This window comes from Aristolochia californica, unplaced genomic scaffold (assembly GCF_029961685.1).
Source record: "Aristolochia californica isolate CCGP_79_NKW_82.1479 unplaced genomic scaffold, dmAriCali1.0.hap1 SCAF_1, whole genome shotgun sequence".
Classification (NCBI taxonomy): domain Eukaryota; kingdom Viridiplantae; phylum Streptophyta; class Magnoliopsida; order Piperales; family Aristolochiaceae; genus Aristolochia; species Aristolochia californica.
In genome coordinates, this window is record NW_027181770.1 from 5,261,014 (window position 1) to 5,274,020 (window position 13,007).

The 13,007-nt window shown below is 37.9% G+C and overlaps 2 protein-coding genes across 2 annotated transcripts in view; one reads left to right on the forward strand and one right to left on the reverse strand.

Moving 5' to 3' along the window:
• The first annotated feature begins 602 nt into the window (after positions 1 to 602).
• Positions 603 to 10,370, forward strand: LOC137943720 (probable protein phosphatase 2C 33). The gene is made up of 8 exons (XM_068789160.1): positions 603 to 802; positions 877 to 1,046; positions 1,149 to 1,544; positions 1,758 to 2,093; positions 4,651 to 5,037; positions 5,158 to 5,275; positions 6,819 to 7,042; positions 9,620 to 10,370. Exons 4-8 carry the CDS (start codon positions 1,839 to 1,841, stop codon positions 10,064 to 10,066), a joined length of 1,431 nt encoding a protein of 476 aa, XP_068645261.1. The 5' UTR covers positions 603 to 802; positions 877 to 1,046; positions 1,149 to 1,544; positions 1,758 to 1,838; the 3' UTR covers positions 10,067 to 10,370.
• Positions 10,371 to 11,978: 1,608 nt separating this feature from the next.
• LOC137943715 (protein virilizer homolog) overlaps positions 11,979 to 13,007 on the reverse strand; it is a 66,969-nt gene continuing 65,940 nt past the window's right edge. The window contains exon 27 of the mRNA XM_068789156.1: positions 11,979 to 12,648. Coding sequence (XP_068645257.1) covers positions 12,628 to 12,648 — 21 coding nt within the window. The 3' untranslated portion in view covers positions 11,979 to 12,627. The remainder of the gene's footprint in view (positions 12,649 to 13,007) is intronic.

Genomic DNA, 13,007 nt, shown 5'->3' on the forward strand with positions numbered 1-13,007 from the left:
AAAAACTTTTTTTTTTTTACCGCGGTGGTGGTCTGGTCCTGCCTCGTCTCTCTAAGATAACGGTTACGAACTTTTCGGTAATATTTTATTTATTAAAGTGAATATGATATAGTGATAACATTTTCGTAATTTTACATAGGAAGATATTGACTAGGTCTGGTGTCGGTGTTACTGTGAGAAGCGCGCTCAGATCACAAATATCTGTAATAAATTGATCTCAACCATGCAAGCCGAAATTTTTGTGGTCCACAAGATCCACCATCCCGTCAGGCCCACTTGATACTTTGTTTCAGTTAAACTATCATCTTTCAGTGGGCCCAGAAAGTGGAATTTCTCACGTGCTTCTCACTGTGAGAAATTCCATGGCAACTGACAAGAGTGTAAATGAACGTCGACCTTCGACTCAGCGTGATGGCAGTATTGTGAATAGTTCATGAAGGTTCATGGTGAGATTACATAAATGCCACTGGGTGTGAATTCTTATTTCTCGGAGTGGGGCACGGAGGGTGCGTAGAGATCGCTCGTTTTGGATAAGAGGGCAAAAACGGAAGAAGAAATGATATAAATTGAAACCGCAAAAGGTTTGGGGGGGGGGGGGCGAAGAAAAGAAATAAGAAATGAAAAGAAAAAAAAGAAAAAAAAATGTTAGGCGAGATTAACAGCGGAATCTAAAAAGAGGAAAACACAGAAGAGAGGGAGAGAGAAAAAAATCGATTGTGTAAAGCGAGAAAAACCAACGCCATGCAAATGGAATCGAGAATGGCGACGGACGTAGGGTTTGATCGAGTCAATTTTCCAGAAGGTGGAAAGCGAAGGCTACAAATTTCCTTATTTTCGTTCGAGATCTCGCCTCTGATTATTCACTTCTCTCTCTAGGTTTATCTCGTCGTCGATTCGAACGACTGCTGAATATCTTTTCTTTGGGAGACTGAGATCTTTTCTGGGTTTCGTTGGCGAGCTCGGATCCATTTTCGACGGTCTTCCTTCCCTTGGATTCCACAGCTGCAAATTCTGTTCTGTTTACCAATTTAGAGGGGATTGTGGAGGTAGATTTCGTATGATTTTTTTCATTCGGACTTTCATCGTCGTCATTTCGTTTCTGGGATTTGGCAATTATCATCATAACGGTTTTGGTTTCCAAATTGAAGGGGGGTGATCGGGATCTCTCAAGCTGGTTGTCATTGTGGTCTTTGGAGCGTTGTCAGTTTGTATTTGGTCGGTTTTGGTTCGCTGTTGGTCCGATAAGCTGGAGTTTGTATTGCTAGGTGAAATTGGAAAACATTTATTGTTGGCATCACTTGTTTGTGGCCTCCAAGAATTCGCATGGTGTGGCCGACAGGAGCTGGACTTTCCGCGGAGATAATCATTACCCTTGCGAATGAAATTTCATCCTCCATTTCCTTCTGCGGTTATATCTCAGCTTGAGGCTTTTGGGTATCAATAACAAACTCTAAAGACTGTTAAGCTGTTTGGAGATCTCTAGTTTTATTCGTGATAGTCAGTGGTGGGAATCCTAAAGACGGAGAACAGCTATTTGAGGAAAGGTGCTTAAATTTTTAACTTCGAGTATGGATCTAATGTTTCTTTTAGCATTTTTTTGGGAATTTTGCAAAAGAAAAGCGATGCATATTGTCACATCTTTTTTAGTTATCCAAAATACCTTTAGAATCTGTTCAGATTCAAATTAAGGAGTTAATTATTGATCTCAAATAGATTGGATTGGTAACCAAAGAAGGGGATTTTCTTGAGTGTTGCAGACGGATTCTCCAGTCGAAAATAGGGGCTTCAATTGTGCCGCTGGTCTGGATTGCATAATTGATATCATCAGGGCCCTCAGGATGGGGTCCTGCTTATCTGCGGATGGGAGAAGCTCTATCTCCTATTCTTCATCTTCGGCTTCTGGGACCCACAAACTGAGGAAGAACTCCTGGAAGAGGCAGGGGTTTCGGGGTTCTTCATTTGATTCTAAGAGGGAAGAAGAGCTGCACAAAGTTCCTGGGAGAATCTTCTTGAATGGGGCTACCAGTATTGCTTCATTGTTCACCCAACAGGGCAAGAAGGGGACCAATCAGGACGCTATGATTGTTTGGGAGGTTTGTTCCTGTTTTACCATTTTTTGCGAGTGTCTGCTATTCTTCCATCATGCCTTTCCTATAAATATCTCCCTAATTTTGAAATGATTTTTCAGTTTTATTACTCAATAGATATGATTGATTATGATAATTATCAATGAGTTAATGAAAACGTGCTGGGGATTGGTTTGAGACATTCATACCCTCCTTACTGTTTTGAGCTATGTTGAGCTTGTTATCTCAGTTTGTCCTATCTCAACTTTGTCTGAAAGTTTCTCTTGTTTATTAAAATCAACCTGAGAGGATAATGTTTCTTGTATTGCAGTTGTTTGGAGTGCTAAGTGACATCTTTATTGCTTTTTTTTGTCATGATGACAAAAATCTCGAAGTAGTAGCAGCAATCCGTAGTTGGGATGATTGCTTGTTGTGTTTGATCTTATATAGAATCAAGTGTACCTGTCTTTCATGCTCCTCTTTTCCCTTCTCATCTTCATTCTGGGATCTGATGCACTACCATCTGAATCCCGTCAATATTAAATTATTCAGAGTATTTTAAATGCAGAACACTTTCCAGATGCAAGTGTCATCAACAATCAGTTGCTCTTATACTCACCCAGTTATTTTTAAAATCTGATGGAAGGTATCCATTGCCTCTTTGGAGTAATCTGCTCTTTAATGCCACTAGTTATTTAGTGTTATATTGCCTTTAGTTGGAGGCATAAGGGTAGGAATAATGAACATTAAAAAAGTATTTGCTTCTGGAGCCATGGTTTGTTTTGGTGAAGCTAATTTCATTCTGCTACAGTATGTTCTGGTTGTACTTTGCTAAAAGCCTGAAACAGTTTGGAGTATTGTTTAGAGAAGTGGTATCAATGCCATGATATTTATGCTTGGCTTTCCCAAAATTTTGTTGCCTGAGCAAACTGTTAATTTCTTTTTTCTCGATCTCTAAAAAAGACCATGTTCTTGTATCTTATGTTGTATTTTATGATGTATCCTATGCTGTAATAGTCTTGCTTTAGCTTTCTTCGGAAAAAGCTTCACACCATTTCAAAAAGAAAAAAAAAGGAAGGAAAAAGACAGAGAGGGAACCATGAGCAAAGAGTTGATGCTTGCTAAATGACAGATATGGAATTAATAGTTACATGTCCTGAAGGCCCTCCACTGATACATCATGTCTAAAAGTGATTAGGAGTCTTGACTTCATCAGCATGTGATTACACTTAAAAACTGCAACATACTTTACCTTTGGTGATTACTAAATTGGTATTGGACTCTAGGGAGTATTTGCGTGCCAGATATTCCAATTAGGAGCTTTCATTGAGTTTTAATAAGTATTATTGGACTGGAAATTCTTCAAAATAATCTTTCCATAATGCGCAAACTTGGACTTTTGATAGATTTGAGACCTTCACCTGAGGAAGCCTTAAAACACTTCCACTTTACAATGCTGCAACTCCAGCTGCCCAAGATTAAAGGAAGATGACATATTGTTTTTTAGCTTGAATTACTATTGTTGCAAGATGTCATCAAATAGAGGTAATCTGTTACCTTGCAAACTTAATCTGCCACTGCAATCATTCTGCTTTAGAATACCACAGAAGTCCTCGATGTAGGCTATTTGATAACCACCACTGGCTTCTTCTTCTTCTTCTTCTTCTTCTCATCTTTCATTATATTATTATTGTTGTGGAATTTGAATTTTATCTAGTTGTGAGTTCACAACTGTGCTGCAGTAGTCTTCATATGACTACAGTTAGGAGAACCAGCACAAAGAGCATTAAGATGCTGAAAAGAGGCTTGGAAGTCTATGCTTACTATCTTCTCTTTGTAAACTCAAAGTCAATTAGGAGTTGTGAACTTTATGCTATTATTACATGTGTAAATATAGATTGAACCTCAGCTGGCGAGCTCTACCTTGTAGACTTTCAGTTTATTAAGAGGTGAGGCACTGATTGGTTGCTCCTTTTGATAACAATACTGTACATCTCCTTGATTGATGACTGGAGATTTGACCATAGAGCAGGAGTTATTTGAGCCCACTCTGTTTCGTGATTCTATTACGTTCCTTATCTCCTAGAGTCTAATATTATCTCCTAGGGGTCTGCTAGTCGCTTTTTACAATCCACCAATTTACCTCATATGTTTCCCTGGAATAATCCACAGAAAAATTTCACTGCTGTCCATTCTGTCTGTCTCTCTGTTTCTGTATTTTTCTCTCTCATATATATATATACAGAGTTGTTACTCATTCTGACACGTCAGTTGGAATGTTAAAAAAAAAAAAGAATCATATGACAATTTGTCAATACTTATGTATGGCTTCATTCACAGAACAAAATATTTGTCTTGCATAAAAGCATTTTGACTATCTATGTTACCTTGTTACTTGGAAACTTGAGCCTCCTGAAAATGAACTAAGGTTGTTAATATATTATAAATGAATTTAATGAATTCACTGAAACAAAAGGAATGTGCATTATTAAAACTTGAGATTAATTCATTTCTGGTTATTTATCTTTTGAGAAATTATTTTTTATTCATTGTTACTGATATGTCTATTTTAATATGCTTTCAGAATTTTGATTCAAAGATGGACACTGTTTTTTGTGGAGTATTTGATGGTCACGGCCCCTTTGGCCACATGGTAGCTAGAAGAGTTAGGGATTCTCTTCCTCTAAAGTTGAGTAACCATTGGGAAGTCAACTTAGGCCAAGATGGGGGTTCCAGACTGAAGAACAGCTGTGCTGAAGGAAGCATGGATTCTAAAGAAACTGCCTCTCTCTGCTTGGAAGAGGAGATGAGGTCCACAGATTTTAAAGAAAGTGAAAATCATTCTGATATATTTATGACTCTGCAAGAATCACTTCTGAAGGCTTTTAAGGTTATGGATATGGAGCTTAAACTCCACCCTCATATTGATTGCTTCTGCAGTGGGACCACGGCTGTTACCTTGATCAAACAGGTAATAATGTACCTCACAATCTTGAATATAATTTTTTTTATAAAATTTTTGAAAGAGAATAAGGAAGCTTATTAACTTTGAACTTTTCTTGATCAAATCTGGTCTACTTCTCTTATGCAGGATCAGCATCTTGTTATTGGAAATGTTGGAGACTCAAGAGCAGTTCTGGGGACAAGAGATCAAGATGACTCGTTGATTCCAGTTCAGTTAACAGTGGACCTGAAGCCAAATCTTCCAAGTTGGTCTCCCCTACCTTTTACTCATTGAAATTTATTTTGTGGTCTCTCATGTGAAATTTTTATTCCCTTTTTCTTTATTTCTTAACCTTCAAAGCCTCTGGTCATAATAATTTCAACATTTGTGGGTTGGCCTTTAGCTCAATTGCCCTTTTTTGGGTGTGTGTGTGTGTGTCTAGGAGGGGGCTCTTGCCTGATGTTTTTTTTTCAAGTGTGCCTTTAGAAATAAAAAACTTAATGTGACAGCACAAAGGCACTGCTGAAAAAATGTTGCTAGAACTGATATAGAATGGCAAAGTACATTTGACTGCTGAAGTTTTAACATTCAAACCCAAAGTTACTACATATGGAAAAGTTTAGCTTGTACTTCCTTTTTTGGTGGTGGAGTGTGGGGGGTTTCATGGTATATTAATAAAAAATGAACAGTTATGAAGCTAAGTAACACAGGGAACAACCCATTACAGAAATACTTTCATCACTTAAAGGTTTCTTTAAGAACCTGTATTAGAAATAAAAACTATTTTTTGGGATTTAGTGGAAAATCACACTGTCAATTAGCCTCACAGAGGATTTACTGTCTCATGATATCTACGGAGCCACATGAATCTTAATATGTTCAAATATGTCATCAACACTCAGAAATGTGCATTCATATTTTTGAAGTGGAGGAATGTGTTTATACTTCAAGCCAACTAATGAGCTTGTGGATGACAGTTTCTGTTTCTCCTTTTTTAAATCTAAAAGTTGGCTAGGGCCACTGTATGATCAATTGTGTGGGCCACTGTATGATCAATTGTGTAGAGGTCAAATCCTAGAAAGATTTGAGTCAATGAGAACCTTAGGAAATAGGATAGGAGACTAGATTTTCTAGAATAAATGAGGTTAAAATGGGCAAAATTGGCAAAATGAGGTAAGCCAACTCTTTGGCTGATAAATTGGCACAATTCGGAACTTCCTAGCAATCTCTCATTGTTTGGGAAGGTTTCTCTCCTTTGTAATATGCTCTTTTGAACTTTTGTCTTAATAAAAATCAGCATCATTTAAAAAAAAAAAAAGAATAAATGAGGTTAAAATTTTTGCAGGCAAGTAAAGAATTCCACTGATCATGGATAAAGTACTTTCTAGTCATATTGGTTTTGAGTTCTATAATATTTTGTCAGCAATTTTAGCTTTTGTTGTTGAACCATAAAATCTAACTTATGGTGGTTGCCTTCACAAATTGAAGTGTATTTTTGTATCTCATTTCGTCACAAAGTTTTTGTTAGTCCTTTGTCTTGAAATGTCATGATTTGGAATATTGTAACTTGAATCATTTGTTTCAGAAAATGAAATGGATACAGAGGCTGGGGTAAAGAAATATGGTTGGTCACATGAGAAATGAGGATATTTAATTTATATATATATATATATATTTTGAAGTGACATGTAACAGCTGTTAATGGGTCCTAAATCATCTTTCTTTAAAGACTGTTTAATAATTTCCAGTGCTTCTTGCTGAAATGAAGCCAGATTATTCATGTCATACTAAATAAATTTTTTCAATAGGAGAGGCAGAGAGAATAAGGAGATGTAGAGGACGTGTCTTTGCTCTCCAGGACGAGCCAGAGGTGGCTAGAGTTTGGCTGCCTCATAGTGATTCCCCTGGATTGGCAATGGCAAGGGCTTTTGGTGACTTCTGCCTCAAGGATTTTGGCCTGATATCTGTGCCTGAGATTTCCTATCGCTACCTCACTGAGAAAGATGAGTTCATCATCTTGGCTACTGATGGGGTATGTGCAAATCTTTATCACTTGTTTTCTTTGAGGTATTTAGCCATATTGTTTGCACTTGTTTATTGTATACTTAAGTGGTACTTGATTCTGACAAGGGATTAGAGGAGCTTTAATTCCTGTGTGTATTGAAAGAAATTTTGGATAAATAAATAATCTTTGCTCCTATGCTTTAATTCTTTGTTAGTTCAGACAAGTTGGAAGAGGCCAGAACGCGAAAAAGCTTCCTTTTATGCTAACAGAAGAATCCTGCAAGATGTTCCTTTTTGCTAGATTACACTGTTGCTTCTTTTTAGTGATTCTCTTTTTCCTTTTTCAGAAGATGACTTTTTGAAAGAAGGAATAATTCTCATTATCATCAGCTTAGGAATGGTTGAGATTTTATTTATTTATTTATTTATTATTATTATTATTTACTTTATTGAGTATAGTTGGGAGAAATTTAGAACAAAAGGGTTATGAAGAGCATAAAAGAGGCTGTTGAGGATGCGAGCCGTATTCCTTTAGGGGGAGGCTAGTGATTGATTCTGATTGCGAACTGGAAAAAAAGCCTCCCTTTTGTTTGAGAGTGCTGATAGCAGTGCTTAAAAAATAAGAAGTCTTTCTTTTAAAGCCTGAAAGAGGGTTTGGAGTAAAAAAATCAAATTCATGATCCAAGTGCTTGTGTTTTTGATACTTTACCAATTTGGCAATTAGAAGGCAGCCATGCGTTGGCATATAACACAGTGGAATGTATGTATGTTGACCAAGTTTGACACCCACTCCTCTGTATACCTTACCTTGTACTGTGTTAGCGGGAAAGTCCCACGTAGATAAATATTAAGAAAAATCTCTAGTTTCTAAGGTTGAGCAACAGAGCTTCTAAATTGTTAGTCATTACTGGATGTCTTCATGGACTTGGGGCAAGTTTGTGTCCCATTGTGTTTGTACCCCATCTCTGTTGTCTTTGTCTTAGGTCCATTATCCATATATGTAAGCTTGGAAGTAAGGGGGAGTATCAGTGGCAAAGTCCCACATAGATAAATTTTAAGAAAAATCGTAGTGTATAAGGTTGAACAATTTGTTGGCCATCACTTGGACAGTTGTTGCATTCTCAAAGATCACTGATTTCATATCATGTGCAGCAAAAGACATAGTCCTCACTATTGGCCAATTGTGTGCTTGGAACATGACTGAAAACAAAAATAGCAAAGCTGTATGGTGAACAACCTTGAGACTGTTGGTCACTTGTTCCTTAGATGCACATTTTCTTGGAATCTGTGGGGTATCTTCATCCTTGAGTTTGGTCTTCAATTATACTTTCCCTCCTTTCCCTCTTTTTGGAACATATGAAGGTGGTCTCTTGGAAAATTTGGTGAGAACTTTGGATGTTGTTTGTTGTTGCCATTACATGGAACTTGTGGAAAGAGTGAAACAAAAGACATTGGAGGCAGCTCAAAATCAAATCAGGGCATGATTTAGGTGTTGATGCATTGTATTTACTTCTGGAACAATAAATTTGAAGAGGCCTTCCATTTTCCTAGCTCTTTAATTAGAAGAAATTTATTAACACTACTTGTATCACCATTAACCCCTTCTCCCAGATTGCTCTGCCTGTGGATTAGCTTAAGTTCAATTTTGATGGTAGTTTGAAGGGTAATTAGGTGCCAGTTGGATGTGTTGTTGTTGTTAGAGACTCATCAGGTAATGTTACGTATTGTTCTGCTCCACTGGGTCACTGGGACCCCACGGTGGACTTCTCCAAGGATTTAGGCTCTATGGTTGGAGAGTTTCTTGCCTCTCATTTTGGAGGGCGGCTTGCTGATGATCATTTTTTGGGCTTAGGGGAAGAAGATTACCAGGCTGCTACTTGATGTATTTTAGCAAAATATTTTATATCTTAAATTATCTTAAATGCTTTGAACATTAGTTGGAATCATAGCCCTAGAAATGCCAATTTGATTGCTTATTCCTTAGGGTGTTTCTTAGCAGCAGCTCACTATTGGAAAAAAATCCCTATTTGACCTTGGGAAGTAGGGCCCCAAGCTGCTACTTGATATATTGTATTTATTATTATTATTATTATTTATTTTTATATCTTTTATACTTGAACATTAGTTGGAGCTGTACCCCTGGAAATGCCAATGGAATTAGTTGCTTATACTTGGGGGTGTTTCTTGGTCACAGCTCACTACAGGGAAAAACTCCCTATTTCTTTGTAGGCTTTTCTTGTTTTGAACTCCTGCATGTATTTTTCTTCTTTGTATTCTTCTTCTTATGGAGTTGTTTACTCATTGTTATCAAAAAAAGATTTTGCACTTGCTCTTTTCTTCTATATTGTCCTATTAGAACTAGCCTAAACCTGCATCTCTTAGATTATATTGAGATTTGTAGCTGTAATTTGGAAGAAAGGTTTCTTTAAGGATTGTGAGCATTCAATTTTTTTAAAAAAGGATTGAGAGTATTGAACCAACCTCTAATGAAAGGAGGCGACTTGAGATTACGTTGAACTTGCCAGGAGTGTCTACTTGCAAAGGTTATTTTCATGTGTGTATATGGTCTTTAATGTCTTTTATTCATGAACCTTTTATTTTATAGATTTGGGATGTGCTATCAAACAAAGAAGTGGTGGACATAGTTGCCTCTGCCTCAGCTAGGTCTTCAGCAGCAAGGGCACTGGTTGAATCAGCAGTAAGGGCTTGGAAGTACAAGTACCCAACATCCAAGATTGATGATTGTGCTGTAGTTTGCCTCTTTCTGAACTCTAATGTGGATGGTTCTTCTACTGATATCTCCGAAACCAAAGAACTGGGGCCAACAATTGAATTTGCCAGGAGTGGTGGGAAGAGTCAAGAAACTTTTGATCCCACAATGTTGGACCAACGGGAGATAAGCCCTGAAGAAGGTGAGGAAGGTCTGGTACAAGACTCTGATAGTGATGAAAAGAGCAGGGAGGAATGGCTGGCTTTAGAAGGAGTCGCACGTGCGAACACTTTATTGGCCCTCCCAAGGTTTGTTCCTGGAGGAGACCGTGGAAGGCCATGAGAAGTTTCCCGAGTGACCTGGCAGAAGCTGTTTAGTTTGGCGGTTTTGTTTTTCTGCTATTTATTTATTTAAATTTTTGTTCCCTTTTTACCAAATGTGTTTAAGGGAGGGGTCTATTGTTGTTTTTGAAGAGGTGGATCCAGCTTTATTAGTGTCTGGGTATCCATCACCCTTACCCTTTTTTCTTTCTTCCTTTTTCTTTGTTTCTTCATTCTGTCTTAGCTTGGATGAAAATGGAATTGGAGTTTTGTTTTTGTAAAGTCCAAACTCCCCGATTTGGTACATGTGATCTTTGTTGTCTTTATATGCGTTTTATATCCTGTTAATACTAATGCATTTAGCAGGAGAGCGACTGGGCCTGGACTCTTATCAAAATGTCGTTTTACTTTTCCTGTTTCGGTACTAGTCAGGTCAAGCGTTCATTTGATTTAAGTATTTAATCTGCTACGCAACACATGTGCAAATCAACTGGTAGGTTAGCTGGATTCTTCTTTGCAGGAGATGAGTGGCTTTTCGAAGAGCGTTTAAAGACTTCCGGATCAATTTTTTCTTTATCTGGAGACGCAACATTTGATGACTTGTGCGATTTTATTTCCACACTAATGCAGCTCTTTCTTTTCTACTGAACTAATACAAATTATCCGATTTTACATTCCAAGCCTAGGACTGAACAACACAGAATTAACTGGAGAATCTTAGTATCAAGCATGCCCATCTGCTTAGCATGGCTCTTCGAGTTTCACCTTAGTATCAAGCATTAGAGAGGCTTTCTTCCTTAATAAGGTGAAGACAACATAAATGCTGGGAAGTAGGTTGTTTGATGGGAACAGAAAACTGTCGCATTCTTTTGGCAAAATGCCCATCATGAACAACAGTTGTTATCTGATTTCTCAATCCAGGCTCTCGTATATCTTATTATTGGAGAACAGTTTGAGCACAAAGCATTGTGTTGGGTAAAATGATTTCCTAGTATGCAGCAGTATGCATAATAATAACCCTAGACCATGCATGAGTACATCCTACTTGTTCCTTAAAAAACCAGGGTAACTCATTTTAAAAAAAAAATACTTCATAGCGGCTCTCTCCCCAAGTTCCAATATTTGAGGGTTTTTCTGTTTTTAGGAAATTTTCTTGTGGCAGAAAATGAACTCAGCTTTTGTTTACTTGAAATAACATGGAGAGGCTTTGGGATATATTTTTTGACATTTTTGTTAAGATTAAAGTTTTTATACTTCAATCTACTGTAAAATTTTCATATTTTGTTCATTTTTACTAATAATTTTATTTGTCATCAACATGGTGCTCCATACGAAAATAAAATCTGTTGGTATCTCTCTTCAATCCATATCGCTACAAAATGCACACTGTATGTACACCAAACAGATATATTTTCTATGCTCCGAGAGTTATCGGTAAAGCGTTCCCTCAGTCGACTTCAACACTGATTACGGCGGCAAGCATTCCTGCAGGCGATAGAGAGATACAGGTAAGCGAGCCTGCGAGGAGGATGTTGGTCCCGGAAGTCCGTCTTGGGCCCGAGGGCGGAGCAGAGCTGGAAGGCATGGACCCTTTACAACACAATGATCAATGTCGATGAGGCACTAATTACCGTTCATTATAAACTTGGCCACCACCGGCATATCCATAATCGGAAGGCGCCACCAACAGACCTTCAGTGCGGACGCCAGTTGCTAGCTCATGTCCCAACATCTCATCGTCGGTTTCTCTCTTCCTAACGAGGAAGAAGACGACGATGATGGTGTGATAACAACAACAACATCCAAACAGGAAATGCAGACAAATTGGAACATGGTCCACATTGAATGGTTAATGTACATACTAGAGTGACATTGATATGAGAACGCAGAAAGTAAAGTTGCAGACGAAGAGGGACAGTCCAATCCAGCCCTGTATACATCCCTTAGCTTAATGTTTTTCAGCGACTGGATAAGATTAGTTGAACTATAATATAGGCAAGGAGGTTAACCAAAACATCTCTTATGTGGCCCATCCACCCCTAGATATGGGCCATTTGCCTTTCGAATCTTGATCCATGGATTCAAATTTGCTCCACCAGACTATGAAACCAATAATCAAATTAGACAAAGATTCAGATAGGACCAATGCCTATTACCAGTACTAAGAATGTAGGCAAGGACCTTGACACGAGACTCCGTCCCCATATAAGTTGAAGACAAGAATTGGAGATGGGCAGAGATGGCTCGTGCTCCCCAGCTCCCAGACCAAATCCGATCTCCCTTTAGAATGACAAAATAAATTACCTAGTAATATGAATAAGGCAGCACTGAAAATATGTACAATTTTTCAACCAAGAGATTATGTTAATCACATGGATTGCCAAAACATAAATAACAATAGCAAAATATAGCGAGTATACAGATATGGTATATGCCGGGAAACAAATCTTTGCTTGTGGGGCGAAGAAGACAGCAAATTGGCACAATCTTTTCTCCTGGAGTCGGCATACGTGCCGCAGACAGGTATACAATGGAAGAAACTTTAGATTGGCAAGAAAGATATCCTCGTTCCGTTAGTGATGTCTACAACTGGCCTAATTTATCCTGCTCGTCAAAATAACATAGTAAGAGTAAGAGAAACCGGATTGTCTATATTTCATTTCATGTTGAAATGCATTATCCTGCTTGTCAAAATAACAGTCAAGAGTAAGAGATGACACATACTGAAATGCAAATGGGATTGACACATAGTTTCTACAAAACGAATAATCATTTATTTCATGATCTGCTATTTCACAGGTCTCACGGGTTCCTTTATTCTTTCTCTGAGTGTTTGTTGTTACGATGAAAGATTCTTGATATTATAAGGTGGCTTCATCCATCAGAAAGGCTGACAAAGCCACCAAACACAAGTAAAACCATGTGCCATTAAATAACGATCTAAGGCCAGTTTCTATTTGAGA

What these genes read in the sequence shown, in the direction of transcription:
- LOC137943720 (XM_068789160.1), top strand. Translation starts at nt 1,839, where the DNA reads ATGGGGTCCTGCTTATCTGCGGATGGGAGAAGCTCTATCTCCTATTCT. An exon ending in ACGCTATGATTGTTTGGGAG is followed by an intron (nt 2,094 to 4,650) that starts GTTTGTTCCTGT and finishes ATATGCTTTCAG; the next exon opens with AATTTTGATTCAAAGATGGA. An exon ending in CCTGAAGCCAAATCTTCCAA is followed by an intron (nt 5,276 to 6,818) that starts GTTGGTCTCCCC and finishes TTTTTTCAATAG; the next exon opens with GAGAGGCAGAGAGAATAAGG.